Source organism: Mastigoproctus giganteus, chromosome 1 (genome assembly GCF_048544385.1).
Source record: "Mastigoproctus giganteus isolate SK-2022 chromosome 1, ASM4854438v1, whole genome shotgun sequence".
Taxonomy (NCBI): Eukaryota; Metazoa; Arthropoda; class Arachnida; order Uropygi; family Thelyphonidae; genus Mastigoproctus; species Mastigoproctus giganteus.
This window is the reverse complement of record NC_143575.1, coordinates 117517544-117545007: the sequence shown is the minus strand read 5'-3', so window position 1 is coordinate 117545007 and position 27464 is coordinate 117517544. Positions and strand designations below refer to the sequence as shown.

The window sequence follows — 27464 nt, the reverse complement described above, 5'->3', positions numbered from 1 at the left end:
ATTGTACTAAATTTTTACTAGCAATCACAAAAGTTCAAAAAAAAACACTTGAGACATTGATAATAATTTTTATTCCTTAATTATTGATGGGTTCAACCAATATTACTTTTTTTTTTTCAATTTTTTTTTTAAAATTTTTTTTTTATGAAACCCCAAACACGAGAGGTATTAGAACCTATAGTACTTAGTACCGTGCTTGGGTTGGAGGTTGAGAAGATGAAAGAAGATATTGCAGACATTAGACTTGAACTTCTGCAGACTGTAATTTTCAGGAAATATGTATGAAGGAAGGTTGTTCCAGAAAACGGCAGTTGAATGAATAAACGAGGAAGATGAAAAGTTGGCTCAGTTAGTTTGAAGTTGGACAGTAAATGGATGTTGGCTGGTGGCGGCACGTAGTCAGACTGTTTTGAAAGAGAGAATGGGAATTATAGAAGCAATTCAGAAGAACAGTGCCAATGGAAGTATCTGTAGAAAAGACATGCAACAGAAACAGTATGTCTATGGGACAGGTGGAGAGACTCTGAGAGAGCTTTTGGGGCACCGCCCCAGATCTGGGAACAATATTCCATGGTAGGGCAGATTTGCGATTTGTACAGAGTGAACAGCTGTTTGGAAGAAAAGTAACGTCAAGAGCGAAAGATTAAACCAAGTTTTTTAGATGTAGATGAAATAATATTTATAATGTGCTTGTGCGAAGAGAGATTAGAAGTCAGGGTAATCCCCAAAATAGATATATCATCACGCCTAGAAATCGGAGTGTCACCAAAGATAAGCATAGGAGCAGAAGAATCGTTTTTGTGATATATAAGACAGAACTGAGTTTCAGAAGGATTAAAATCAACTAAGTTGTCTTTGCCCCACTGGAGAATTACCTGGAGATTGGCATTTATGGAATTGATAGCGGATATTCGAGAATTTGAAGCTAATTGTGAGGGCAAGGTTTCTCAAACTGGAAAGTGGAATGCAATGAGCTATCATTGGCAAAACTGTGGATAGGATTTCTGGTCAATGGAAAAAGGTCATTAATATACAAGAGGAAAAGATTGGGGGAAAGAACTGAACCTTGGGGGACATCAGCATCAGTTGAGTAGTTAGAAGGTAGCGAGCCATCTGTGATCACCCTTAGTGAGCATTCAGAGAGAAAACTGGGTAATCAATTACAAAAATCAGTTAGCATTAGTAGAAGCATATGATGCAAGAAGGCGAGCTTATGCAGCATCAGCCAAAAAAAAAAAAAAAAAAACCCCTTCCACTTCACCCCTCCATTCTTCTGAAATACCTGTCCAGCTGAGCCTTAAATTTATTTAGGCTATCAACTTCAACAACAAGGGATGGAAGTCTGTTCCACCAACCAACCACCCGCTGGCTAAAGGCAAATTTCCACACATCTATCCTACATCTGTCTTTCCTCAATTAGAATTTATGCCCTCTCAGGTGATTATTCTGAGCAAGAGGCAGTATCCCATCAGCATTGAGCATGCGCAAACCATTCAAGGCTTTGTACACCTCTATCAGATCACCTCGCCGGTGCCTAGTCTCCAGACACTGTAATTTGCAAAACTTAAGCTTTTCTTCATAAGAGCAACCCTTCGTTCCGTTCACTAACCTTGTTGCCCTTCTCTGTACTCGTTCCAGCAGCTCTACATCTTTCTTGAAATGAGACCTCCAGACCTATATACAGTTCTTAAGGTGCGGCCTGACCATTGCCTTATACAAGGGAATAATCACCTCCCTATCCCTGCTAGCAAAATTCCTGTATATCATTGATAAGACACCATGAGCTACTCTTGCAGCCTGTCTGCACTGCCAATGCCAACCTTTGTATCATCTGCTCAGAGAACTTCATATCTGCCTGCACAATTACCCCCAGGTCCTTTTCATTCTCTGCCACTGTTAGTGTAGTACCACAGAGTTGATACGTTGTTCTGGGATTGCTGTTTCCCTTATGTAGTACTTTACATTTGTCAATGTTAAACTTCATTTGCCACCTCTCAGCCCATCTGCTCAACCTTTCCAGATCCTGTTGCACCAGCATAGCGTCAGTAGCGTTCTTAACAACCCTGCCAATCTTTGTATCGTCTGCAAACTTGGACATTAAGCTTGATATACCATCATCAATATTATTTATAAATACAGAAAACAACACTGAACCTTGAGGGACTCCACTAATAACATTAGTTCATGATGAGCAGTGTCCATTAATTACCACTCTGTCTTCTACCACTCAACCATCCCTTTATCCATAGCAACAATTTGCCACCAATGCCACACTGCTCCAATTTGTGCAGCAGTCTTCCATGTGCAACAGTATCAAAAGCCTTTCTAAGATCCAAATATATAATATCAAAGTTATTCCCTGCATCCAATTCTTTTCTGACTACATCATAGTATCCAATCAAATTGTTCAGGCAAGACCTTCCCTTAACAAAACCATGCTGTGTCTGAGCTATAACTGGATTCTTGTCAGGGTGATCCTGCAGTGCTTCTTTTACCAGTGCTTCCATTAATTTTCCTGAAACAGAAGTTAAACTCACAGGTCTATAATTACTTGTGTCCGCCTTTGATCCTCCTTTGTGAATTGGGGTTACATTTGCACATCTTCAGTCTGTGGGTACCTCCCCTGAGTCCAAGGAAGCTCTCATAATTATGGCTAATGGATTGCTTACTTCCTTTGCTGCCTCCTTTAATATAACTGGATAGATCCCATCCACCCCAGGTGCCTTTATTGTATTTAACTTCAACAATTTCTCCTCCACTTTACTCTCAATTATTACAAGATCATCTAGCTCACTGCCAGCGTTTTCTTCATCTATGGCATTCCCCTTCCTGAATAACTCCTCATGTGTGAATGTAGATGCAAAATATTCATTTAGTTTGTTAGCTACCTGTACAGGATCATGAACAATTGAACCATCGATATCAAGTGGACCAATCTGATTCATCCCCTTCCTTCTAGAGTTTACATAAGTAAAGAACTCCTTGCTGTTTTTCTTTGCATCCCTTGCCAATGATTTCTCGCAATCTGCCTTTGCCTGCCTAAACTCCTTTGTAACTTGGTTACAGATCAACTTATATCTATCATAGGCTGGCAAAACATAAGACAAAACAGTTGGCAAAACATAAGATGAAAGCTTGTTTAGAAGACCTTTATGCCAAACACAATCGAGGGCCTTTCAGATGTCAAGAGCAACTACTTGTGTTTCACCGAACCTTTCCATTGAATTAGTCCATAAACGGGTAACATAAGCTAGAATATCACCAGTGGATCGACACTGATGGATTCCATACTGGCAATCGTTGATCAGACGGAAGGTCTAGATAGCTTTAGAGTTGGCAGTTAATTGATTTCTCCATTACTTTTGAAAGAGTAGAAGTAATTTCAATGGGACGATAATTGGATGAGAGGGATTTGTCACCCTTTTTAGGAACTGGCTGGATATGAGTAAATTTCCAAATAGAAGGAAAAACCCCTTTGGAATAAGAAAGTGAAGAAAGGTGGCAAAGAAGAGGAGTAAGTTCAGGAGCACAGGTTTTGAGAACAAGTAGAGAAATACCATCAGGACATGCAGCTTGCTTAGCATCAAGATTTATCAAAATCTTTCTGACCTCCTTTTGACAGAAGACCACAGGAGCATTTTAATGGAGCATGCTGGGAATCATGGGAGCTGTTTTACCTAGATCATTAATACACGAGTTGGAAGAAAAATGGATGCTAGCAGGTCAGCTTTATCCTTCGCTGAAGTGACAATAGAACCATCTGGTTTTGACAGAGTTGGGAGCAGAGATGGGCAAAAGTTGCAGCCAATAGCTTTGGAAAAAGATCAGAATGCTTGGCTACCATTAGGGCAAGAAGCAAGTTTTCTACTCTTAGCATCTTCAAAATCTAGTTTGGACTGATTAATAACTGCTTTACAATTGTTGTGAGCTTTGGTGTAGGCAGAAAATGAAATTGTAGAATTGGAAATAAGCCAATTACGATATGCAACGTTCTTCTCTTGAACAGCCTTAGCACATTTATTGGAAAACCAAGGTTTAGATAAAGGACGAGATTTTAAAGTGGAATGTGGAATAACAGATCTCCGACCAAGGAAAAGAAGAAATCTCACAGGTCATCCCATTTTGCATTCTTGTAATGCAAACAATATGAGGTTGGCAATAGCCATGAGATAAAGGCTCCATTGGAAAAGAGACAATCACCAAGTTGTGATCTGAGATGCCTAAAGGACCACTAACTTCGACCATGTACTTAGAAGGGTTGTTTGTGAGAAAAGCATTTTGGATGTATGGTTAGGATTTTCAGGTATTCTGTTAAGTAAATGAACAATCTGTGCGAGGTCTTTAGTAATTGCAAAAGTCTCAGCATTTCGACCAGCTGGGTCTGTGTGACTATAGAACAGAAGCCAGCTGGAGTTGGGAACATTAAAATCACCAAGGAAAATTACCTCACTGTTAGGAAAGTTGGATGGAGAAAGTCAAATTGCAAAGAGAGGAAGTCAAAGAGCTCCAAGTGATTAGTGGAGTTGGGAGAACCGTAGAGACAACAGATAAATTTGACGCAATGAGGTAGAGAGATTTTAAGCCAGAAAAGATCGAAAAGAGGAGATTCCAAATTACCAAGTCTCTGACAGGGAATATCGGAACAGACGTATGTACAAGTACCACCTTTGAGGCAAAAGGAATCATACAGTGAATAATTTGGGCAACTGAGATGATCAGTGGTTGTATCAACCGATAACTGAGATTCTGTCAGGAAAAGTACATGGGGTTTGGCAGATTATAAGTGGAAATGGACATCATTGAAATTAGAACTGAGACCACGGTATTCCTAGTTCATTTTTGCGAAATGAACTAGGAAGTGTTTGGAAGGTTTAGATCTTTCTGCAGGTAAGTTCGCTCTATTAGTTAGACAAATCATGGTGTATTCAATAGTAAGAAAAAGTGTGTGTGGGGGGGGGAACATGCTGTATGAAGTAATGAAATTTTTGGATATGGCGTACACATGGTAAGAATATACCCAGATCCTTGACATAATGTCATTGGGACAATGCTGTTTGTGCGTGCGCACGCACTACTTGGACTCCCATCAGTCACTATCTGGTAGAGTAGAGGTAGCAAGATTATACACTAGCTGATCTGGAAGCCTCCTGGAGAGTTACCACTAGGTTTGATCCGGTATGGCGGCGACCCACCTACGAACAACATTTTAGAGCTGTACCCTCGAAATATAAGGAAGTTTGGATCTTGCCATGGTGTTCGTCATAACCTCAAAAGACATCAATCGTACCAAAAGATGGAAGAGAATGGGGAGGGTTGAGCAGAACTTAGCTCTGGAGAACTAAGTTCTGCTCTCCAGAGCTAAGTTCTGGGTAACCATGTTTAATCAATATTACCAGTATTATAAACTAATATTACTGTAGTAATATTGTTTGAGTGTATGAAAACACAAAAGTTTAAATTTGTGTGTCAAAAATGCATTAGTTCGGTGACCTATGGGGGTAGTAACTTGTGTGGTGAAAAAATTCTTTAATATGCTTTCATAAAAATAAAAATAAAAAAACGGCTGAAGCATTTTTCATTGGTAAGGTGTATTTTACATTCACTTAATTTGTGTTGTAGCAAATCTATAAAAGATAAACTTTTCAGTCTTGAATTTATTTTGTGAGAACTGTACAACTGGTTCAGATATATGCCATTTGTAAGCATGAATATAAAAATGAATTAAAAATTGCAAAGTAAACAGCATAAATTGATTTATCTCTCTTTTGCTAACTGTGTAAAAAGTCCATTCTTTAACAGTGGATCGAACTTTAAGCTCATATTTTGTTTAGTAGCACAAATTAAATGAAAAATTAAAAATAAATTAAATAAAATTAAATAAATTAAAACAAATTAAATATTTTGTTTAGTAGCACAAATTAAATGTTTTGTGATTGTACACAAGAAGAATATTAAATGAGGTGTGTGCTAATGAAAGTACCAAACTTTTTTAATTTTAAAATGTGCTTTAAACCATATAAATATTTGGACATTTTTGAGCTTCTTTTTTACTGCTGGTGCTTTTTCTTAATTTTTATCTGGCAATTGTGTGAAGACCTCGTCTTCCTACTTCTTAAAGAAACAGGAATTCAGATGATCACGTTCCATGATAACCAAGCCTTTAAACATTTAGATGTTAACGTAGAAATTTTTGTAGAAAAGAATCCCAACCACCTAGAAAGTAGCACCAAGGTTAACACACCATTCAGTTGACTATGTGCACTACAGATTAATTTACAGCAAGATGGCAACTAAACACACTTCTCTGGATAAATTTTCCAAAAGGGGTATCAGTGGCACTGGTCACAGTCCCTGGCATGTAGCCATGCCCATTGCACTTGTGCATATAAAGCAGTACAAGATGGTCATGTTCTGTCATTCTGAATGTAGAATAGAATCTTCATAAAAACTTCCTTCCAGATGCCGCGCTTTTGATAAAGTATTCTTTTTCTTCTTTAACTGAAAATCTAATATGTTCAATCCAATCAAGTTGTAGGTTGAGAAGTATCCACTGGTAAGAACCTTCTAAACAACATTATTGCATTTCATATATGGTTTTTTTTTTTTCATATGTATAAAAAGTTGCTTTCTGACTCCTGGTCAGGAACATAATCACATCATTGTTTCTGTTAAAAGACTGCCATACCCTCCATATGTGTATTAAAAGCAGTAGAAGATGGTGTGAGGCTCTGTTATTCTGAATGTAGAGACCATAGTGTTATAAATTTCTATTAAAAGAGGAAGTGAAACCATCTGAAATTTTCCACAGGTTAAGTGATCAGTGTGGGGAAGAAACTCTGTCACGTGCAAGTGTACAGGGTTGCAAAACAAATTTTCTTAATGCTTTGAAGAAGTTTCTAACATATTTATATGCTCATGGGTATAGCCGACAGTTGTTACATTTATTTTATCAAAGAGCTGATTTTGGAAAACTGAAAAATTATATTGTGTGATATTGCATGTTTTGCAAATATATGGGAAATTATTCATGTATGCTGTTTAAGAAAGTGTGGGTACCATCCAAAAGATTCTGACAATTGACCAGAAGGCACACAGTGTTGCATTTTTCTAAAAATGCTGAAGAGTATGCATCCTAAATGGGGAAAATGATTCTAGTAATCAACTGCACACACACCATTGTGTATCTTTAAAAAGATTTTTTTTTATGAACACTTATTCACCCCCACACACAAACATGAAAGGTTTGTGTGTCTAGTTAATTTGTCTAGTTCTTCCTTAAATTTATTCAAACTATGCACTTTCACAACACCAAATGGAAGGCTGTTCCCACAATGAAGTACACGCTGACTGAAGCAAATTTCCTCACATATATCCTGCAACCATTCTTCCTCAATTTAAATTTATCTTCCCCCTTGTGTGTTGTCTAAGCAAGAATAAGGATTCCATTAGCAGTTAGCTTATTCAGTCTATTCAGAGCCTTAACCACTTCATTCGAATCACCTTGCAGGTGCCTAGCTTACAAACACTGCAATTTGTAGAACTGAAGCCTTTCTTTGTAAAAGTACCCTTTTATTTCCCTCACTAATTCTGTCACCCTTCTCTCTGTATATTCCAACAGATCCACATAGTTATATTATATGAGTCACTATGTGATTTTTGGGCTTAGTATTAGTAGTTGAAAATGATGCAAGAAAGCAAGCTTATAAAGAATCAGCCAAAAATAAACAAAAAACAAATCTTCCCACATTGCCTCCATCTTTTCCAGTAATCTGTCTAATTTCTCCTTGAATTTATACAAATTACTCAGCCCCACAATAACAATGGAAGTTTGTTCCAACAGTCAACCACCCTTTGGCTAAAGGTATGCTTCTGCACATCTATTCTGCAACCATCCTTGCTCAATTTTAATTTGTGCACCACATGGGTGTAGTCTGAGCAAGTGGAAGATGCATCAATATTCAGCTTGCTCAGTCCATTCAAAATTTTGTAAGGAAAACATTGTTTCAAAAGTCTGTTAAGGTATTATGAAGTGGTGGTCACAAAGGAACTGATATGATATGATTTACTTAAATTACTAAGTCTTTTGACCCACGAATGTCGTCTTATAAGTTGAATTGTGACATTGGGAATAGGTTGCTGTAATGAATAAAGTGTTGATTTACTGATATAGGACAAAGAATGGTTGTAAACTGACACAACTCCGAATGGACCGGTGTTTTAATGGGGACATCCTCAGGATTCTGTACTAGGACTATGTTGTTACTAATTTTCATGAATATATTGATGATAATATTAGATTAATATCAAAATTAGCTGATGATATTAAGGTGAACCGGCTTGCTAATGTCAGGAATAACACAATACTGCTGAAAGCAATTTGCACAAAATTATACAGGCCTCGTATAATGCGTGTTCGATTAACGTATTTTTCAGTCACCACTATTTGATAAAAATATACCTTATACCACTTTTCACTTTATATGATGCAAATTTCCAGTTAACACTATCTTTTTTTATGCGAGAGTTAAAAAATATTTGAATTGTGCACTAAGCTTACTGCGCATTGGACAAACAATAAACAAGCATTTGCCCTCCTCAGTGTGTTCCATCAATCATCGGAAGAAGACTTGTTACTTGTTTGTCTCCCACTAATAAAGTCATGTGCAGACTTGTATTTAAAAATTCTAATATTTAAATGCAAAAAAAATTCTAATTTTTAAATGCAAAAAAATTCTAATTTTTAAATGAGCCATATCTTACTGCAAAGGAGAATGAAAATGTTGCCACATAATTGAATTATAACAGTAAAATAACTAGATGAAATCTTTCATATTGCAGAGAACCTCAAACAAAAGGTTTGAGGTTCTCTGCAATATTTATTTTGCCAGGGCCTAGAGAAGATTGTTGTCAGCTATCAGAAATTGATTGATGAAAAAGAAAAGCCAACACTGTTCAAATATTTCCTTAACAAATAGTGTCTTCATTGTTTATTTATGCAATAAACATTTAATTCTATAATTTTTCATTATCTTTTACATGGTATACAGTTAGAAACTTATTTAAAAGGTATTTTTAAAATTCTTTATGGACATTTCTGAAGGCCATGGACCAATTATAATTTTTCCTGTTGATTATTATATTCGATTAACATGGATGCACTTGCAGGATGAATTAATCGCATTAATTGAGGCCAACCTGTACATCTAATCTAAAAGTGGCACTTAAGCTTTAATGCTAGTAAACAGATGGCCCTGCATCTTAGTCATAGTAAACCCAGGATAAATTACGAACTTTGGGTAGAGAACTAAATATTATTGATGGTGTAAAGGATCCAGTTGTTATAATACAGTATGCTGGAAAGTTCTCTCAACAGTGAAATAACATTGGAGCAGTGTCTGGGGTATTAAAAGAGCATATGGAAATAATTATTCCACATTCCAGTGAGCAGACCACATCTTGAATACTGTAAACTAGTTTGGAGGAATCATTTCAGAAAAGATATGATATTCAAGGTGATATTCTTGATATTTGTAAACTGCAGTTTGGAGAGAAAATCTCCTTGATTGTGCTATTTAGGGCCCCTCAATGGGTTGAGCAAACTTTCTAATTTTTAGATAATGCAAACTGGAGCATTGAGACATATATTCAAGGTGAGGAAAGAGAATCTTATATTGGTAGGGAGCTTACATAGATTTAAAGAGGGGTTAGATAATATATGGAAGAAGTAGATAAGATATTTCCTTAGTGTTATATTTTATTTTATTCTTATTTATTATAAAGCATTTTAGGATTTCAAAGAGACACAGATTTTAATGCATTTATAAATTTCTTTTGCAATTAGTTAGCATCAACAAGTGAGGATAAAAGTTCAAAGTCTGATAGCCATTCACAAACTAGTCACCATGGTCTTGGATTGTATCAGTCTCTTTGTAAATATGCATCACACAGAAGAAAATGTGATGTTAATTTGCCCGATTTTTATGACAGGATGCCAATTCATTATGCTGCTGAGGCTGGTCAGAAGGAAGTACTTGTCCTGCTTCTTAGAACAGGTATTGTATAATGAAGTTCTTTGAGTTGTTTCTAAACAGGTGGTAAGTCTTTTGAATATAAAAATTCTACAAAATAATTTTCCACACCAGATTCAGTTATAGTAAAAACTTCACTAATTCAGACTGCCTTCTTTTTTTTTACATTTGTATTTTATTTATGAAGAATAAAGATTTGCCTAAACAAGAATTTAATGATACATTTCCAAACTTTTTTTTTTTGAGATAGTTCCAATCATTTTTTAAAAAAAGAAAAACTATTAAAAGAAAAAATTAACTACAAATGAAAACAAAGCATTGTAATTTTTAGATAATGCACTCTACATAACCTTCTGCTGAAATTTATGAAGTTATGATAGTAATATCGACTGCCTTTTTAACTCCCAGTACCACAACTGTCATATGACCTGTGGATAATGAAGTAATATTTAGCTGTAGGCATATTTGAATAAAACAATTGGAAGGATTTTTTTTTAAAGTATATTCAGAATTATAATATAAAATGGATTGCAAGTTGAAATGAAGTAAAGCAGAGTAGAATTGTAAGTACTGGGGGGAGGGAACTATTAAACAGTAACAATGTTCTTATTGAGTTAGGTTTAATTGAAATTGAAAATGCCAGAATGTGTTATACAGTAGTGTTGGAAAGGATATTAATTTGGGGATGTAAGAATGTATGAATATGCGGCTGGATATTATATGACAATGGAAAAAGAAATAACAGTCACATTTTACGGGGAAAAAATCTCTAGGTGAAACGTCATCTGTAGAAGCTGAATTACATGAAAGCAGAAGCTGCCTTGACCCTCTTACTAAATTTGCTAATTCTTATGAGAATTTCCAAAGATATTTTCATGATATAAATGAAATGAAAAATGATGTATTATGAAATAGTTATACAATGAGACCTGTATTCAACAGAAAATTTCTGATTTTTTTTTTTTTTTTTTGAGATAAGACTTTTATTTTTGAATTTGCAATACAATTGGGAGGGACCATCATATAATCCAATTATAATAAAATAATAAAGCATATACAGGTAGTTCCCGACTTTATGAGTTAATTTGTTCCTAGCGCGCACTCTTAAAGCAGGAATTTATATCCCATATGTAACATTAAAAACAAGGGTTACGTTCTCAACAATGAAATTTGACCTTTGTAATGTTAAATAAAGGCCAATAAAACAATAGTTTATTCTTAAACAATGATTTATTTATCCAAAGAAATGAAACATACCCTTTAAAATCAAGCAAATTATAATAATAATGAAATTATTTATGTCATACAAATGTTAAAGATGTTTATTCTTCATCATCGTTGACTAAATGCACACCCGTTGATGGTTTGTCACTTGTTGATGGTTCATCACTCGTTGGTTTGTTGGAAGCACAACAAACAAGGAGTCGTCTTCTTCAGAAATGCTTCAAGAGTTGTTTGTTTCCAAGTCAAATCTGTAGCAACTTTTCTAGTGTGCTCAAAATTTGAATCTTGTGACTAGAAAGTCTCAGTTGCTTTTTCTGTGTTGAAAAGCTTCGTCAAGCCCTTTGAGAGTGAAGGGATGAACAGGAGTTTTGGCTGTTAAACCTTCTTCCTCAGCTTCCACATTTTTCCATTTCAATGAGGTCTTCATTTGTGTGTTTGAAACAGATCAGTGATGTCAGTTGTACAAACCTCGACCTGCAATTGGTTAGCAACATTTATGACTGCTTCTGCTTCTGTTTCATTTTGAATGGTCTCTTCTGGTTCTTGAAATCCTTCAACATTATCAATAAAATGATCACCAACTTGATACCTTAAAGCCTTCGCACTGCATTCGATACTCCCATCTTGTTTCACAGAGGCATTACACAGAGACCCTTCACATGTTTTTGGAAAATGAGCATTTCTTTGTTGATGCTGAAAAGAGCACGTACAGAAGTTGAAGTGTCCCAAAAGGTCATTGCATCAGGGCAGGTTTTGGCCATATCCCCTAGAACTAGATTGTAACTGTGACAAGCACATGGTGTAAAAAATATCCTTGAATTTTCTTGTATAATTCTGGCCTGAACACCTGAAACCTTTCCTTTCATATTAGCTCCATTGTCATAACCTTTGCCGGATATTAGTTATATCTATCCTAACACAGTATTTCGAATTCCTGTTTCAGCCCATTGTACAAATTTTCTCCGGTACTGCACTTTACATTGGTTAATTTTATGAGCTGTTCATACACACCGACTGGCGTATTGGGGAACGTTCCGTTGGAGATGTATGTAATTGTCAGGGACCTTTTTTTTCTGATCAGTGCTAGATTAAGGCACGAGCTAACAGGGCAGTTGCCTGAGGCGTCATTCTTACAGGGGCTCCCGAAAAAAAAAAAAAAAAAAAAAAAAATTATTAGGGTCTCCCGTAATTGATTACATCTACCCATTTGTCTGTAAATTGCATGTGTTCTCTAGTTGATTTGCCTGTTATTTCTGGAAGAAAAACCCCAGTTTCTGGGGGGAAACCTTCTGTCTATGCCTGAGACCGACGACTAACTCAGCCACAGAGTGAAAAAAGCCCATTAAAGTTCCTCGCCCCATCAACAGGATTCGACCTCTGGCCTTTTCCACCCAGTGTGGGGAAAGGATGGTGGCGATACCATTATGTTACCCACTCAGACAAAGAATAAATAAATAAATAAATAAAATAAAATAAATCTCTAGCAATGAGTAATATATATTATTATTACAAACTATACAATGTTTGATGATTGCTGACGTCATGAACCATTCATAATTTGTGAATGTCCATAATGTAAACTTATGAAAACTGGAATAATAAATTCACTTACATTTAATAATAAAATCACTTATTACAGAATCACTACAAAGTTGGCATTGCATTGCACACAAAGCAAATCAATGCATACTTCTCTATTCAGAGGTGTGCATTCATTGTTCACTAAGCACAAGAAAAATAACTTTTTGAAATTCATATTATATCTTTCTCTGATCTGTAAATGATTCTTCAACAAATTTTCAATAACAAAAAAAAAAAAAAAAAAAAAAAATTACTGACACCAGAGAAATAAAATTAAAAATCATTCTGTCAAATTTCAACAGAAGGCAAAGAATATTAAAATAAATAAATAAATCTACAGAAATGAGTAACATATATTAGTATCAAAACTGGACAACGTCATGGATCAGTCATAATTTGTGAATGGCCCACATTCACAAATTATGAATCCACAAGTTGTGAACGAAATCTGGAAACTGATGTTAACTGGAATAATAAATTTACTTACATCTTCTGCCTTTCTAACACGAGTTGGAAAAAAAAAATGGTGGTAATGAGTAAATTTTTTCATGTTCTGAGAAACTTATAAATGTAGAATCTTACATTTATAAGTTACATGATGCTTAATAAGAGCTGCAGAACTTTCTTTTCTTCCAATAAAGCAAATGAACATATGTGATTGGCTGAATTTTTTTGTTTCATTTCCCACTCTCTTTTCTCAAGTTATTCGTTTGATTAACTTTGCAACAAATTTTCCCACCACAAATGAAAACAGAACAGATACAGTACACATAAAACGGTTATAAAATGTATTATTCATGTCCAGCGACAAAGTCCAGGCCTGTTAGCTGTATAGAAGCAGAGCAATAGACAAGGGTAGAATGTTCTTGTGAAAATAGAAAATAAATCTCAAAACCATAAATTTAACCAAACTTAATGCTTTGTAGTGACCGAAGTAGACACTTTACCCTGCCTGGTCATTGCTTATTCCCTCTCTAAACAATACGGGATAAATGCTAATTACTGGAAGGGTCCCTCCCAACACTGGTTAGGTTCAGAACACCATATGCGAGGATCAAAGGATGGGCGATTCAGATGTGTTTCTTGTTAGCATAGTAATAACTCATTTCTAGTCCTTGCGGTTTTTCATTTCAGAAAAAAAAAGAGATCCAAATCTAGCACGATATGCATTAAAAATGACAACACTGTCCATAGGCAGACTATTATGCGACAAATTTGTGTATTGTAAAATAAAACATTTTTACCCTACCCAACAAACTTTTACCGTATTTTTACCATACCCTACGACAACAATCAGAGTAAGCATACATGCAAAAAATATAAAATAAAATCAGACTGTGATGTATACTTATATTTGACAGTGGTGTTGCTGATTTCACAACTATCTTTTATTTACTAATATTTCTATAAGCTTGGAATCAGTCTGAACAATACTCGGGTGGTGGCCAGTCGCTGGGTTGATAAGAATGTGTTATATTTAATTTAAAAAAACTTACTCGTTTATGAATGAAAATCGTGAATTATCTTGAGAAATGAATCTGTCTTCCAAATTTCATGGGGGCATCCTTTCAAGCTTGATTCCAGTGCAGCTGCATTGGCATAGTTATGCCACTGGGTTTGTGTCACCTTCCAGCTCCAACTCAATAAATAAAATGAAGAATAATTTTAAGAATAATAAATTTTACTTACTTACATAAGGAGCACAATTATTCAAATAAAAACACACCAACATTACAATACAACTTTATAGCGATGCATACTGTGTTTGACAGGGCAAGAGGGGTTGCTCAGCCATACAGTGGGAGCCAGACGAAAGTGATCAATTTTCCTACCTGTATACCACACCTTATGTCTGGCCCATACTTAAAGTGGGGTAACATGTGTGAAAATTAATTACTTTTGATATTTCAAGGGATGTGTATAAACTGACATTGAGATAATTAGAAAAATATGACAATGGCCAAAATTTCCACACCTTTGCTTTTCATATATTATGAATTAAAAAAAATAATAATAAATAATAATAATAATAATAATAACATTATTTTTGTCTGCATCCTTTGTGCTCATTAATAAAATGCTAATCATATTTTCTAAACCTATGAAAAAAATGTCATTGTTTCACAGGAGTCCTTTAACTTAAAAAAAAACTCGTTCCTTCTCTTTTTTTTCCCTTTTTTCGTTAAAAGTTGTTTTTTTTTCGTTAATTTTCCTGTCAAGTGCGTGGCCCGATTGGGCCCAATCAGCTTAAGGCCGGCCCTGAGTGAAGCATTAATTATTCGAGGTAGTGCAATGCATGGTAACTCGTGAGGGTAGTCACAATATGAGATACAATTAAATCGATGCCTTTATACTATTTATATAGTTTTTCATTATGAGTTTACTATGGTGTATTTATACCTATATTTTATAGTGTATTTTAAACTCATAATATGGCATTTATATTTTATTTATGGTATATAATGTGTATTTAATTTATATCTTGTTTTATTTTAAAATTAATTCTAGTTGTTTTCTATATCAGTTTATGGATTTTTGTGGTTTATTGTGCACTTTTATGTATTTTATACATAATTATTGTGCTAAGGTAATAAGAGCTATTAGATGCTCAATATCTCCTATGTTCTATTAGTTATTATGTAATTAAACAGGGATTACCTTGATTTTTTTATAGGGAAGCTTCTATCCGACTCTCCAGGTTCAACACATAAAATGATTAAAAGGATATTAACTTCATCTTGATGTGTTCCATACCAGTAGAGTGAATGCAAATTAATAGTCCGGGGATCAATGTCGAGACACCAACTGCGACACAGCCATCGGCATCGGAAAACATTGTGTCTAATACTAAAATGGTTTCAAAATTATTAAGATTATGTGATGGCATATTTTCCTCCTGAAATTGGATGAAACTTTTCGTTGATACGTGTTCACAGGTCGGAATGAAATACGTATCAACGAAAAGTTTCATCCAACTTCAGGAGGAAAATATGCCATCACGTAATCTTAATAATTTTGAAACCATTTTAGTATTAGACACAATGTTTTTCGATGCCGATGGCTGTGTCGCGGTTGCTGGTTTTGGTGTCAGGTTGGGGTCTCAACGTTGATCCCGGACTATTAATTTGCGTTCACTCTACCGGTATAGAACACATCAAGATGAAGTTAATATCCTTTTAATCATTTTATGTGTTGGACCTTGGAGAGTTGGATAGAAGCTTCCCTATAGACGAAATCAAGGGTAATCTGTGTTTAATTACGTAATAATTATTAAGTAAATTATCTTATATTTTGATGCATCTGAAGGAATATACTAATAGTATATTCTTTATAAATACCTACAATTCTGTAGGTATTTATAAAAAAACAAAAAAAAAAACAACCAAGTAGATCAAAAAACACAAATTATATGCTTCACTCCTCACAAAAAGTAGGTATCCAGTAGACCTTTGAATTTATTCAAACTATCAGCCTCAACTACCTGCAGGGCAACTTATTCCAGCTATCAACATCTTAGTGGCTAAAATAAAACTTTCTACAATCTAATCTAAACCTCAAGCCTTGTAATTTGGATTTATGAACCCTGGGTCTGGAATTGTTTAGAACATAGTGTATAGTGTTAATTGTAATGTAGCATCGAGGGTTCCCCCAACTCCGTGTCAGGCAGTGTGATGGATACAAACTCTGTAAATGCCAGATTTATGTAGGTTAGTGAGTGTTTGTGTAGTAATTAGTGTGGGATTGTGTTGTTCATCTGGCCTTTTAGCCTAGGGGCCTGTGTTTTCACACAAAAACCTCTAGTATACCGTCCAGCTCCATGAGAAGGCAGGCAGGCAGGCAGGCAGGGCAGTAGGGAGTATGAAAGAACTGGCAGGGCAAACCCTGTGGTAGCCTAAGCCACTGTCAGGGAGAGCCTAGTAAAAAAAAAAAAAAAAAAAAGAAAGGTTGAAAGTGATAGTGGGAAGATGCTATCACTTTCAACCCCCTTTGCCTGGTGGGTTAACCACCAGATGGAGACGGGACCGCCCAAGTTGGGGGAGGAGGGATGGGGATGTAATAGAACAACCAACTTGGGTGGTAGGAATGAAGGATCAATAGGGAAAAGTACGTTGGCGTGCCTGTGTTGGTGCTCTGTCCCACACTAGTCAAGGGGCAAGCTGTTGTTGGCCAGTGTCAGTGTCCCACACCATGCCAGCTAACTAGCAACGGCATGGTTTCTGCTTGGATAGGTAGAGGGCCGGTATGGCGATCTGCCCATCATCCATTCAAGGGACAGGGGGTGAAGCAGGCAGTTTTAACCACTCATAATCCTCATTCACTCTCTACTCTCTCGTTTCGGTTTTATAATTTTTTCTTATGTTTTATACTGTTTTTGTGCTTTTTTCTTACATTTCTGTTAGGTTATAAATTTTTCCCCCACACATCCATCTTCTTTCTCACATGGGGGAATGCAGTGCTGTGCAGTGTACTTACTACACTAAATATCTAGTAATTAAAATTGTGGCTAAAGGTTAATAAATACTTAATCAATATGTAGTTTGTGCCCTTTCACACTCACAGACAACAGACATGCTCTCATTTATTCTCACAGACATACTCTTATGCCCTCGTTTACTCGTTTTTTCTTACTGCACTGCTCGCCACAGGCAGTTCACCTTACTAATACTTTTCAGTTAAAGTTCAGCCTCGGTTGTAGATATTGCAAGCTTAGGCATTCAGTGTGTGTGTGTGTGTGTGTGTGTGTGTGTGTGTGTGTGTGTGTGTGTGTGTGTGTGTGTGTGTGTGTGTGTTGTTAGTATATAGTTGAGATTGTTAGTATTTCTAATAAATATTGTTGTTACTGTGTATTCTTGCAGCCAATTTCACTCAGTGTTATGGTAAACTCCCGTTTACCATAACACTCATTCTCTCTCTCTCTCTCTCGCTCTCTCTCTCTCCACAATTGATATTCATTCCCTTTTGCCACAATTCCTATTTCACTCTATCATTCAGTGTCCAGCACATTCACTTCGTTTTTCACACTCTTTCATTCTACATTGCATCGCCTTGCTGCTATCTTACTAATTTTTTCAGGTAAACTGCTTCCCTGGCTGCCTGTACATCTCCCTCCTATCCATATTTACTTGTTTGGTGGGCCCTCAGGGCCCCCCCTCACTAGGGGAAGTGTTAAACCTGGGGGGGGGGACCTAGTCCATCAGGTTTAGTTAGATTTGGGTATCTGTCAGGGAGCTCATACAGCTACCCTGTCAGTTGAAAATGTCATCATCTTGGCTGGTGAGAGACATGGGAACTTTGGCTATAGATTGTTGTTTTGCTGTAAGGCCTGTATCTGGATGTTTCTACTTATTTCAAATAATTTGTGTGAAACTTGTGAAAGCTTTAATTATTTTCTTCTATTATAAATAGTTCTTGTCCCCTGGGTATGGGCCAATTTCTGCTATTAGTTTGGTCCTCAGTATATTATAAATTATACATTCATAGAGAATTAACTATGCCGACCGGGTTAGCCGGGTGGGTAAAGTGCCTGCCTGGCAAACCAAAGGTCGCGGGTTCGAATCCTGCCTTGGGCTTGGATCAGAGTAGAAAATGCAAAATTCTTTGGGAGGTGCAATATGGCCACAGAAGAGGATGCGCCATCAGCTAACAAAAAAAAAAAAAATAATAACTACCGTATTTCCCCATGTATAAGACGCACCTTTTTTCGAAAAATTTGGGGTCTAACAACAGTGGTTGTAGATTTTTTTTTACTTGCATTTCCCGCTTTTTCGCGCTTGTTGTCTGCGCTCATTGTTTCACACTTGTTATTGGTATATTAGGTTACATTTTGGCATGTTCTGCACAGAAATGGCTCAGAAAAGATTTTCGTACAGTGCTGAATTCAAGTTAATAGTGATCCAGTTTGCAAAAGTGAATGGAAATCATGCTGCTGAACGTAAGTTTGGTCCTCCTCCAACTGAGAAAACAATCCGAGACTGGCTACATGAAGAAGAAACCCTACTGAAAACGCCACGGCAGAAGAAGGCCATTAGAGGCAAGTCAGCAAAATGGCCTGATTTAGTGAGGGAATTGAAAATATGGATTGAGGAGCAAAGGGCAATTGGAATTCCTGTGTCCACAAAGGTTGGTTCAGCATGAAGCAAGAAAAATTGCTGATGAAAAAGAAGTTACTGATTTCAAAGGAGGACACAATTGGTACTTCAGGTTCATGAAACGGAATGGACTAAGCATGCGTACACGCACCAGACTTGCCCAAAAGATGCCTGAAAGCTATGAGCAGAAGGTCCTTGAATTTCATTGTTTTGTCATTCAATGTCGGAAGACACATCAGTTTGAGTTAGGACAGATTGCAAATATGGACGAAGTCCTCCTTCAATTTGATGTCCCAAATAACAGAACTGTTGATAAGAAGGGGGTGAAAACTGTAACTGTGAAGACAGGTGGACATGAAAAGAGCCATTATACAGTTGTTCTAGCTTGTTGTGCCGACAGAACCAAGCTGCCTCCTATGCTGATTTTCAAATGCAAAACAATGCCAAAAGAAGACATTCCTGGAGGAGTGATTGTCCACGTTCATGACAAGAGCTGGATGGATCAGGATGGGATGAAGATCTGGTTTGAGAAAGTTTGGAGCAGGAGACCAGGTGGGCTCTTACGCAAACCTGCCCTATCGGTGCTTGATCAGTTCAGGGCACACATAACAAAAAATACAAAGAAGATTGCTGCAGAGCAAAAAACAAAACTTGCTGTCATACCTGGAGGCTTGACATCTCAGCTCCAACCACTTGATGTCAGCATTAACAAACCCTTCAAAGCTGCCATGAGAGACAAATGGAACCAATGGATGAAGTCTTTTGGGGACAATTTGACACCAGCAGGAAGAGTGAAGAAACCAACTATAGGAGAAGTTTGTACCTGGGTGAAAAGATCCTGGGATAATATCAAGATTGAGATCGTTGTCAAGTCATTTAAGAAGTGTGGCATTTCAAATGCCATAGATGGAACTGAGGACGAGGCAATATATGAAGACAGTGATTTGTCATCAGACACACAGATGAGGGACAAGCTAATGGATGGGAGTTTTGACAGTGATGAGTTGTATGAATTTTATGATGAATAAAACTTGAGTTCAATAACTTTAGGTAATACATTTTTTTTGAAATTTCGGTCCCCAAAATTAAGGTCCGTCTTGTACATGGGGAAATACGGTATATAATATTGGTGTAGATACATCATAGTTTACCCATAAATTTGAACTACGTATGTAGTATAAAGGCATCGTTTTAATTGTATCTCATATTGTGGGTGCTTTCACGAGATAGCTGGATTGCACTACTTCAAATAAATAACGCTTCTCTAGTAGAGAAGACTACTGTTATTTATTTTCAGTGGATATCACCACCCAGATCGTTTCGAAGCTAGTGGGCTTCATCATCAGTGGGTGGGCAGGTATCCTTGTAATGCAACATGCCATCACAATTGCGAAATTATTTCCACAATATGAGAGATGCCAAATGGTGTAGGTAATAATAATGTATTAGAAGATGAAATGCACAAGGCATAATTTCTTATGGGTTTAGGTAATTAACTATATAATGTCGGTGTAGCATCTTACCTAAACCCATAAGAAATTATGCCTTGTGCATTTCATCTTCTAATACATTATTTTTACCTACACCATTTGGCATCTCTTATATTGTGGAAAGGACTTCACAACATGAGATACAATTGAAACGATACACCTTTACACAACATACGTAGTTAAAATTTATGGTAAACTGTGGTGTATCTACACCAATATTATATAGTTAATTACCTAAACCCATAAGAAATTATGCCTTGTGCATTTCATCTTCTAATTCGTAGAGAATGTGTGGCCAGTCTTCACTTTTGCCACAAGTACAATTAGAGGTTAATTTCGCCTTTAGAATTTAAACTAAAGAGGTTAATTTTCCCTTTAGGGAGCCATGACCTGTCAGTATAAATGTTTTGAAATGTCCAGGGGCGAACAACTTTGATTGCTTTGGGATAACCATTGCCACCTGTGGCAGAAACCTTTTGGTAACCAGACTACTGGTTTCCTGATCCCAATTTGATTACCATTGCTCATAGAGCTTTGTGGCTATTCTTTTCCTTTCAGTCTTGATATTATTGGCTGTGTTAAGGGCTAGCCCCAGAAATTCTGTGGGTATGGCCTTCTTAAGTCTATAGTACAAGCCTCTTTTGGCTATTTCCAAGTAAAGTGGGAGGGCACCAGCCAGCACCTGCAGTGTTGGTATGCCCACAGTGTAACAAGCTCTTGTGATAGTGAGAAGTATTGTTCTCTGAATTGTCTCTAATTTGTTCCTGTTTCTGACTATTGCTGTGAGGTTAAACTACACACCAGCTCTATAGGTGTTGACAGGCAAGAACCAAGTTATTAAAAAATCAAGATATGATTTTTTAATATGATTTCTATTGAGCAGTGTTCTTGTTTAGAACAGTGAGAATCCCACCTTCATTCATTTTACTAATCCCTCTTAGAGCCTTATAAACCTCAATCAGGTCACCTCTGAAGTGCCTGGTTGCCAAGCTCTGTAGCCCACATAATCGGAGTCTTTCCTCATACAGTCTTCCTTCTGCCGATCTCGCCATTTGGGTTGCCCATCTTTGGATCCTTTCAAGAAGCTCAATATCATTTTTTCAAATGAAGTCTCCATACTTGAACACAGTATTCCAAATGTGGTCTTGCAATTGCTTTATACAGTGGGATTGCAGATAAAGGAACCACTAGGTGGCAGTGATCACAGTGTACTGATGTGGGATTTACTTAAAGATTTAATTACCATCAGGGGTAAAGGAAAGGGTTTTTGCTTCCATAAAGGTGAGTACAGTGGTCTCCGACAGTTTTTAAATTCTGTACAGTGGGATAAACTGACGATGTTACCAACAGTAAATTCTAAGTGGGAAGCATTCAAGGAATTCATCGTGGATGCTACTAAAAGTTTCATACCTATTAAGAAATATTGTTCAAGGTTTAGGCCTAAATCGTTATCAAAATGAACTAATGAGACTCGTGACAGAAAGAAAACTGCATGGGATGCATATAAATTATCAAGCGACTCAGAAGCCTATGGCAGATATAAGCTAATCTGTAATCAGGTGACAAAGGAGGTTAGGCAGGCGAAGGCAGATTACTAGAAATCCTTGGCAAAAGATGCTAAGAAAAACAGCAAGGATTTTTTTATTTATATAAACTCTAAAAGGAAGGGGGATGAATCTGATTGGTCCACTTGACATCGATGGTTCGACTGTTGATGATCCTGCTCAGATAGCAAACAAACTGAATGAGTATTTTGCATCTACATTCACACATGAGGAATTATTAAGGTTTGAAAATGGCAGAAGGTTATCAAATTGTAGCAGGATACTTAATGATTTTGGAATAACTGAAAGAAAAGTGGAGGAGAAATTGTTGAAGTTAAACATAAGAAAAGCACCTGGGGTGGATGGGATCTATCCAGTTATATTAAAGGAGGTGGCAAAGCAACTAAGCAAACCCTTAGCCATAATTATGAGAGCGTCCTTGGACTCGGGAGGTTCCCACGGACTGGAGATGTGCAAATGTATCCCCAATTCACAAAGGGGGATTGAAGGTTGACACGAGTAATTACAGACCAGTTAGTTTAACTTCTGTTCCGGGTAAAATAATGGAGTCACTGGTTAAAGATGCATTGCAGGATCATCTAGACAAGACTACAGCAATAATTCAGACACAGCATGGGTTTGTTAAGGGAAAGTCTTGTCTGACAAATTTGATAGGATATTATGATGTGGTTACAAAGGAACTGGATGCAAAAAATAATTTTGATATCATATACAGTGAAACTTCCCTTTAACGGACAGCCATGGGGAACGAAAATGTGTGCGTTAGAGAGAAGTGTCCGCTAACAAGAAGTCTGAGGGAGGAAAAAAAAAAGAAAGAAAGAAAAATCGTTAAACGTTTAATGTAAAATTAAATTAAAATATATACAGATTTTGAACAATATTTTTGTAAATAATATACAATTACATACACAAGAGATAAAGAAAAATCGTTAAACGTTTAATGTAAAATTAAATTAAATTATATACAGATTTTGCACAATATTTTTGTAAATAATATACATACAATTGTGCTATGCATATTATGACTTTATCTTAAGAAAAATGCATACAGTAATCACTTATTTTCTTCTGCACCTTCTTCCGGCTGATAATTTTGTTTTCAACATTTGTTTGGAGTGAAGAAACCATCGAAAGTCCTTCAGTATCTTCTTCAGCGGCGAAAAACATTTTTAAACGATTGATTTGTATGAGCGCTTCTTCTATTTTCATCGGTGGTTCGTCGTTAATATGTTCTTCGACAGAATGACCTCCTTCCATTTCTTCATCCTCATGAGGAACTTCTTGAAAAATATCGATGATAATGTCGTTGATATCTAGAGCACCATCTTCTGTAGTGAGGTTTGAGTCTATATCTTTTAGCCAGGGTCACTTGTAGTGGAAGTATTGTACATTATCAATAGATGTTGAAGTTCTTGTTCTTCTTGGTGCTTCACATTGCTGTTCACAACTTCAATTTTTGCGTTTGAGAAGCCAGACTTTACAAAACAGTTCACGACAGTTTGTTTTCTAATTGCGTTTACTGAAGAGGAAATCCATTGAATCGCATCTAGGATGCTGATTTTCTTTGCAAGGTCACTCGCACATGTTACATCATTCATGTTTGCAATGAGATGTCTTAAAACACGTTTTCTGTAGTGAAGTTTAAAATTTTTTATTATCCCTTGATCCAAGGGTTGACGCTCTGCAGATGTGTTTGGTGGCAGAAAAATGATTTGAATGTTGGACAATTCAGTGTGCGAGTGAGATGCAGCATTATCCATGAAAAGAATAATTTTTCTGTTTTGACGAATCATGTTTTGGTTAAAGTGACTTATCCATTCGCTCATGATATCTCGTGTCATCCACGCTTTTTTATTAGACTTCCAGTCAAAATCCAAAAGATTCAACTTTATGCCCTTGAAAGAACGAGGATTTTGTGGGTTTCCTATAACAAGAGGTTGTTCAAAGTCTCCCAGCATATTTGTACACAATAGTACAGTCAAGCATTCCTTAGAAATTTTTCCGCCTTGGCACTTTTCGTTTTTTAGACTCATTGTTTTTTCAGGAAGAGCTTTAAAAAAACAACCCTGTTTTATCACAGTTGTAAATATCCTTAGCTTCAAAATCACAACATAAATCTTCCAATTTGATGGTCCACTCTGTTACAACCCCAGTATCAACAGATCCATCTTCACCACTTACGGTTTTCCAAGAAATTTTATGCCGAGTTTTGAACTTGTCTAGCCATCCCACAGAAGCTTTGAACTCATTTACTCCCATAGATTTCGCAACCTCCAAAGCCTTTTCCCTAATAATAGGCCCATTAATGGGAATTTTTTTAGCACGTGCGCGACAAATTTGAAGTCCAACAGTTTTCCGGAATGATTTTTGAACTTGATCATTTAAGTGTTGCCAAAATTGTTAATTTTTTTTCTTTAGGATGTCGCTTACCTGTGTCTTCCCGATTTTGAATTTTACAGCGAGATTGCGAACACTATTTTTTTGCCGATCATACGCATTAATGAGTTCGACTTTATCTTTTAAAGTTAAATGTTTAAGAGAAGACATTGTGCACTTCACACGACACTGAACAAAACTGAAAACTGAAACTGAAAAGACGAAAGGCCGACCATATTCTACCCCCCCACCCTCTGCACACACCGAATTCATCAGAAGTTTTACACATACCTTAAAATTCTTGAAAAAGGGTTTAGAACCGCGATGTAAACCTTGATAAAATTCATAGAATCGGAAATAGAAAATAAACGCACGATTGAGGCAATACGTGGAAGAAACATTCCTAGAAAAAGGGCCGTGAGCTCACCCGCTGTCCGTTATGGTGAGATCAAATTAAGTGCTAATCTAAACGAAACAGTGCAGAATGCCTGTCCGTGTCCGTTACAGAGAATGTCCGCTAGACAGAAGCTGCAAACACGTTAAAACCAATGGAGATGAGTTGGAGAATTTGAAAATGTCCATTGTAGAGAGATGTCCGTTAATGAGAGGTGTCCGTTAGCAGAAGTTTCACTGTATTTGGATTTCAGGAAAGCTTTTGACACTGTTGCGCATGGAAGACTATTGTACAAATTGGAGCAGAATGGTATTAAGGGTGAGTTGCTACAATGGATAAAAGGATGGTTAAGTGGGAGAAGACAGAGGGTGGGTGGGTGCTACTCTTCTTGGACTAATGTTATTAGTGGAGTCCCACAGGGTTCGGTGTTAGGTCCACTGTTGTTTTGTATATTTATCAATGATATTGATGAAGGTATATCGGGCTTGTCGAAGCTTGCAGATGATACAAAGGTTGGCAGGGTTGTTAATGGCAGTAATGGCAGTGTGCTACTGCAACAGGATCTAGATAATTTGGGCAGATGGGCTAATAAGTGGCAACTGAAGTTTAACCTTGAAAAATGCAAAGTACTGCATATGGAGAAGTAACCCCAGAGAAACGTACCAACTGTGTGGTACTACACTTAAGGTGGTAGAAAATGAAAAAGACCTGGGAGTAATTGTGCAGTCAGATATGAAGTTTTCTGAGCAATGCAGACAGGCTGCCAGGGCAGGTCATGGGGTTTTGTCAATGATATATAGGAATTTTGCTAGCAGGGAAAAGGAGGTGATTATCCCTCTGTATAAGGCAATGGTCAGTCCATGCCTTGAGTACTGCGTACAGGTCTGGAGGCCTCATTTTAGGAAGGATGTAGATTTACTTGAGCATGTACAGAGAAGGACAACAAGATTGGTGAGGGGAATGAAGGGATCCTCTTGCCAAGAGAGGCTTAAGTTCTGCAAATTGCAGTGGCTGGAGACTAGGCACCTGCGCGGTGATCTGATTGAGGTGTATAAGGCCTTGAATGGGTTGAGCACGCTGAATTCTGATGGGATCCTTCCACTTGTTCAGATTACGAACCTAAGGGGGCATAAATTCAAATTAAGAAAAGACAGATGTAGAATAGATGTGCGGAAATTTGCCTTTAGCCAGCGGGTGGTTAATTGCTGGAACAAACTCCCATCTGTCGTTGTGGAAGTTGATAGGTTGAATAAATTTAAGGAGGAACTGGACAGGCCTTTGGAGGGAATGGTGTGATTTTTTTTTTTTTTGGCTGATGCTGCATAAGCTCATACACTTGCTTTCTTGCATAACACGCCACTACTACTACTACTATTGTGACCTCCCTTTCTCTACAGAATAGCATTCAATAATCATTGATAAGACACCATGGGTTTTCTTGGCTGCCTGTTAATGACACTAATGATAGTACACTGCTGCAACAGGATCTAGAAAAGTTGAGCAGATAGGCTGCGAGGTGGCAAATGAAGTTTAACCTTGACAAATGTAAAGTACTACATATGGGAAGCAGTAACCCCAGAGTAACGTATCAACTCTGTGGTACTACACTGACAGTGGTAGAGAATAAAAAGGACCTGGGGGTAATTGTGCAGGCAGATATGAAGTTTTCTGAGCAGTGCAGACGGTCTGCAAAAGTAGCTCATGGTGTCTTGTCAATGATATATACAGGAAATATTTCTAGCAGGGATAAGGAAGTGATTATCCCCTTGTATAATCACAGGTCTGGAGGCCTCATTTTAAGAAGGATGTAGAGCTGTTGGAATGAGTACAGAGAAGGGCAACAAGATTAGTGAATGGAACAAAGGGTTGCTCTTACGAAGAAAGGCTTAAGCTTTGCAAATTACAAGTGTCTGGAGACTAGGCACCTGCAAGGTGATCTGATTGAGGTGTATAAAGCCTTGAACGGTTTGAGCATACTCGATGCTGATGGGATTTTTCTTCTTGCTCAGAATAATCGCCTGATAGGGCATAGATTCAAATTGAGGAAAGACGGTTATAGGATAGATGTGTGGAAGTTTGCCTTTAGCCAGCGGGTGGTTGATTGCTGGAACATACTTCCCTCTGTCGTTGTAGAAGTTGATAGCTTAAATAGATTCAAGGCTGAACATGATGCAAGAAAGCTTGCTTTCTTGCATCATGTTCCTTTGCTAGTGCTAAAAGTTTTTCTAATAAACAATCATCTGTAATTACAATGTTGCTAATTTCATATGGCTCAGCCTCACTCACATAGCCTCTACTTATCATAAAGAGTCTTGCAGTAAAGACATGTCAAGTACCTGTTCATTTCAACCACAAAATCAGCTGGGTTGTCTAAGACTTTCTCACACCGAGTGCATAAGGATCCAATCTGATTTGCTTTTTTCTTCCTTGTATTCACATCGCTGAAAAATTCATTGCCTCCATTCTTTGCTCTCTTAGCCAATGCTTTCTCATACACAGCTCTGGCCTCCCTGATCTTATTTGTGGTACTATTACACTTTGATTTTAGCCAAATGGCCAAGAAGTGATGTAGTACTATTACATTTTTTTCCATTTATTAATACACACAGTTTACATACATTCATATATATACAAAACATACATAGATTTATATACATTTCCATCATCTAGGGCTTGTGTGTGTATGTGTATCATGGTGGCTCGAAGGCAGTAGACCA

The 27464-nt window shown here is 37.0% G+C and overlaps 1 protein-coding gene across 1 annotated transcript in view; it reads left to right on the top strand.

Annotated features, from left to right (window-relative positions):
- The window catches only part of LOC150091108 (uncharacterized), a 233263-nt gene that overhangs the window by 52489 nt on the left and 153310 nt on the right, over window positions 1-27464 (top strand). The window contains exon 4 of the mRNA XM_090381926.1: window positions 9842-10052. Coding sequence (XP_090238052.1) covers window positions 9842-10052 — 211 coding nt within the window. The remainder of the gene's footprint in view (window positions 1-9841; window positions 10053-27464) is intronic.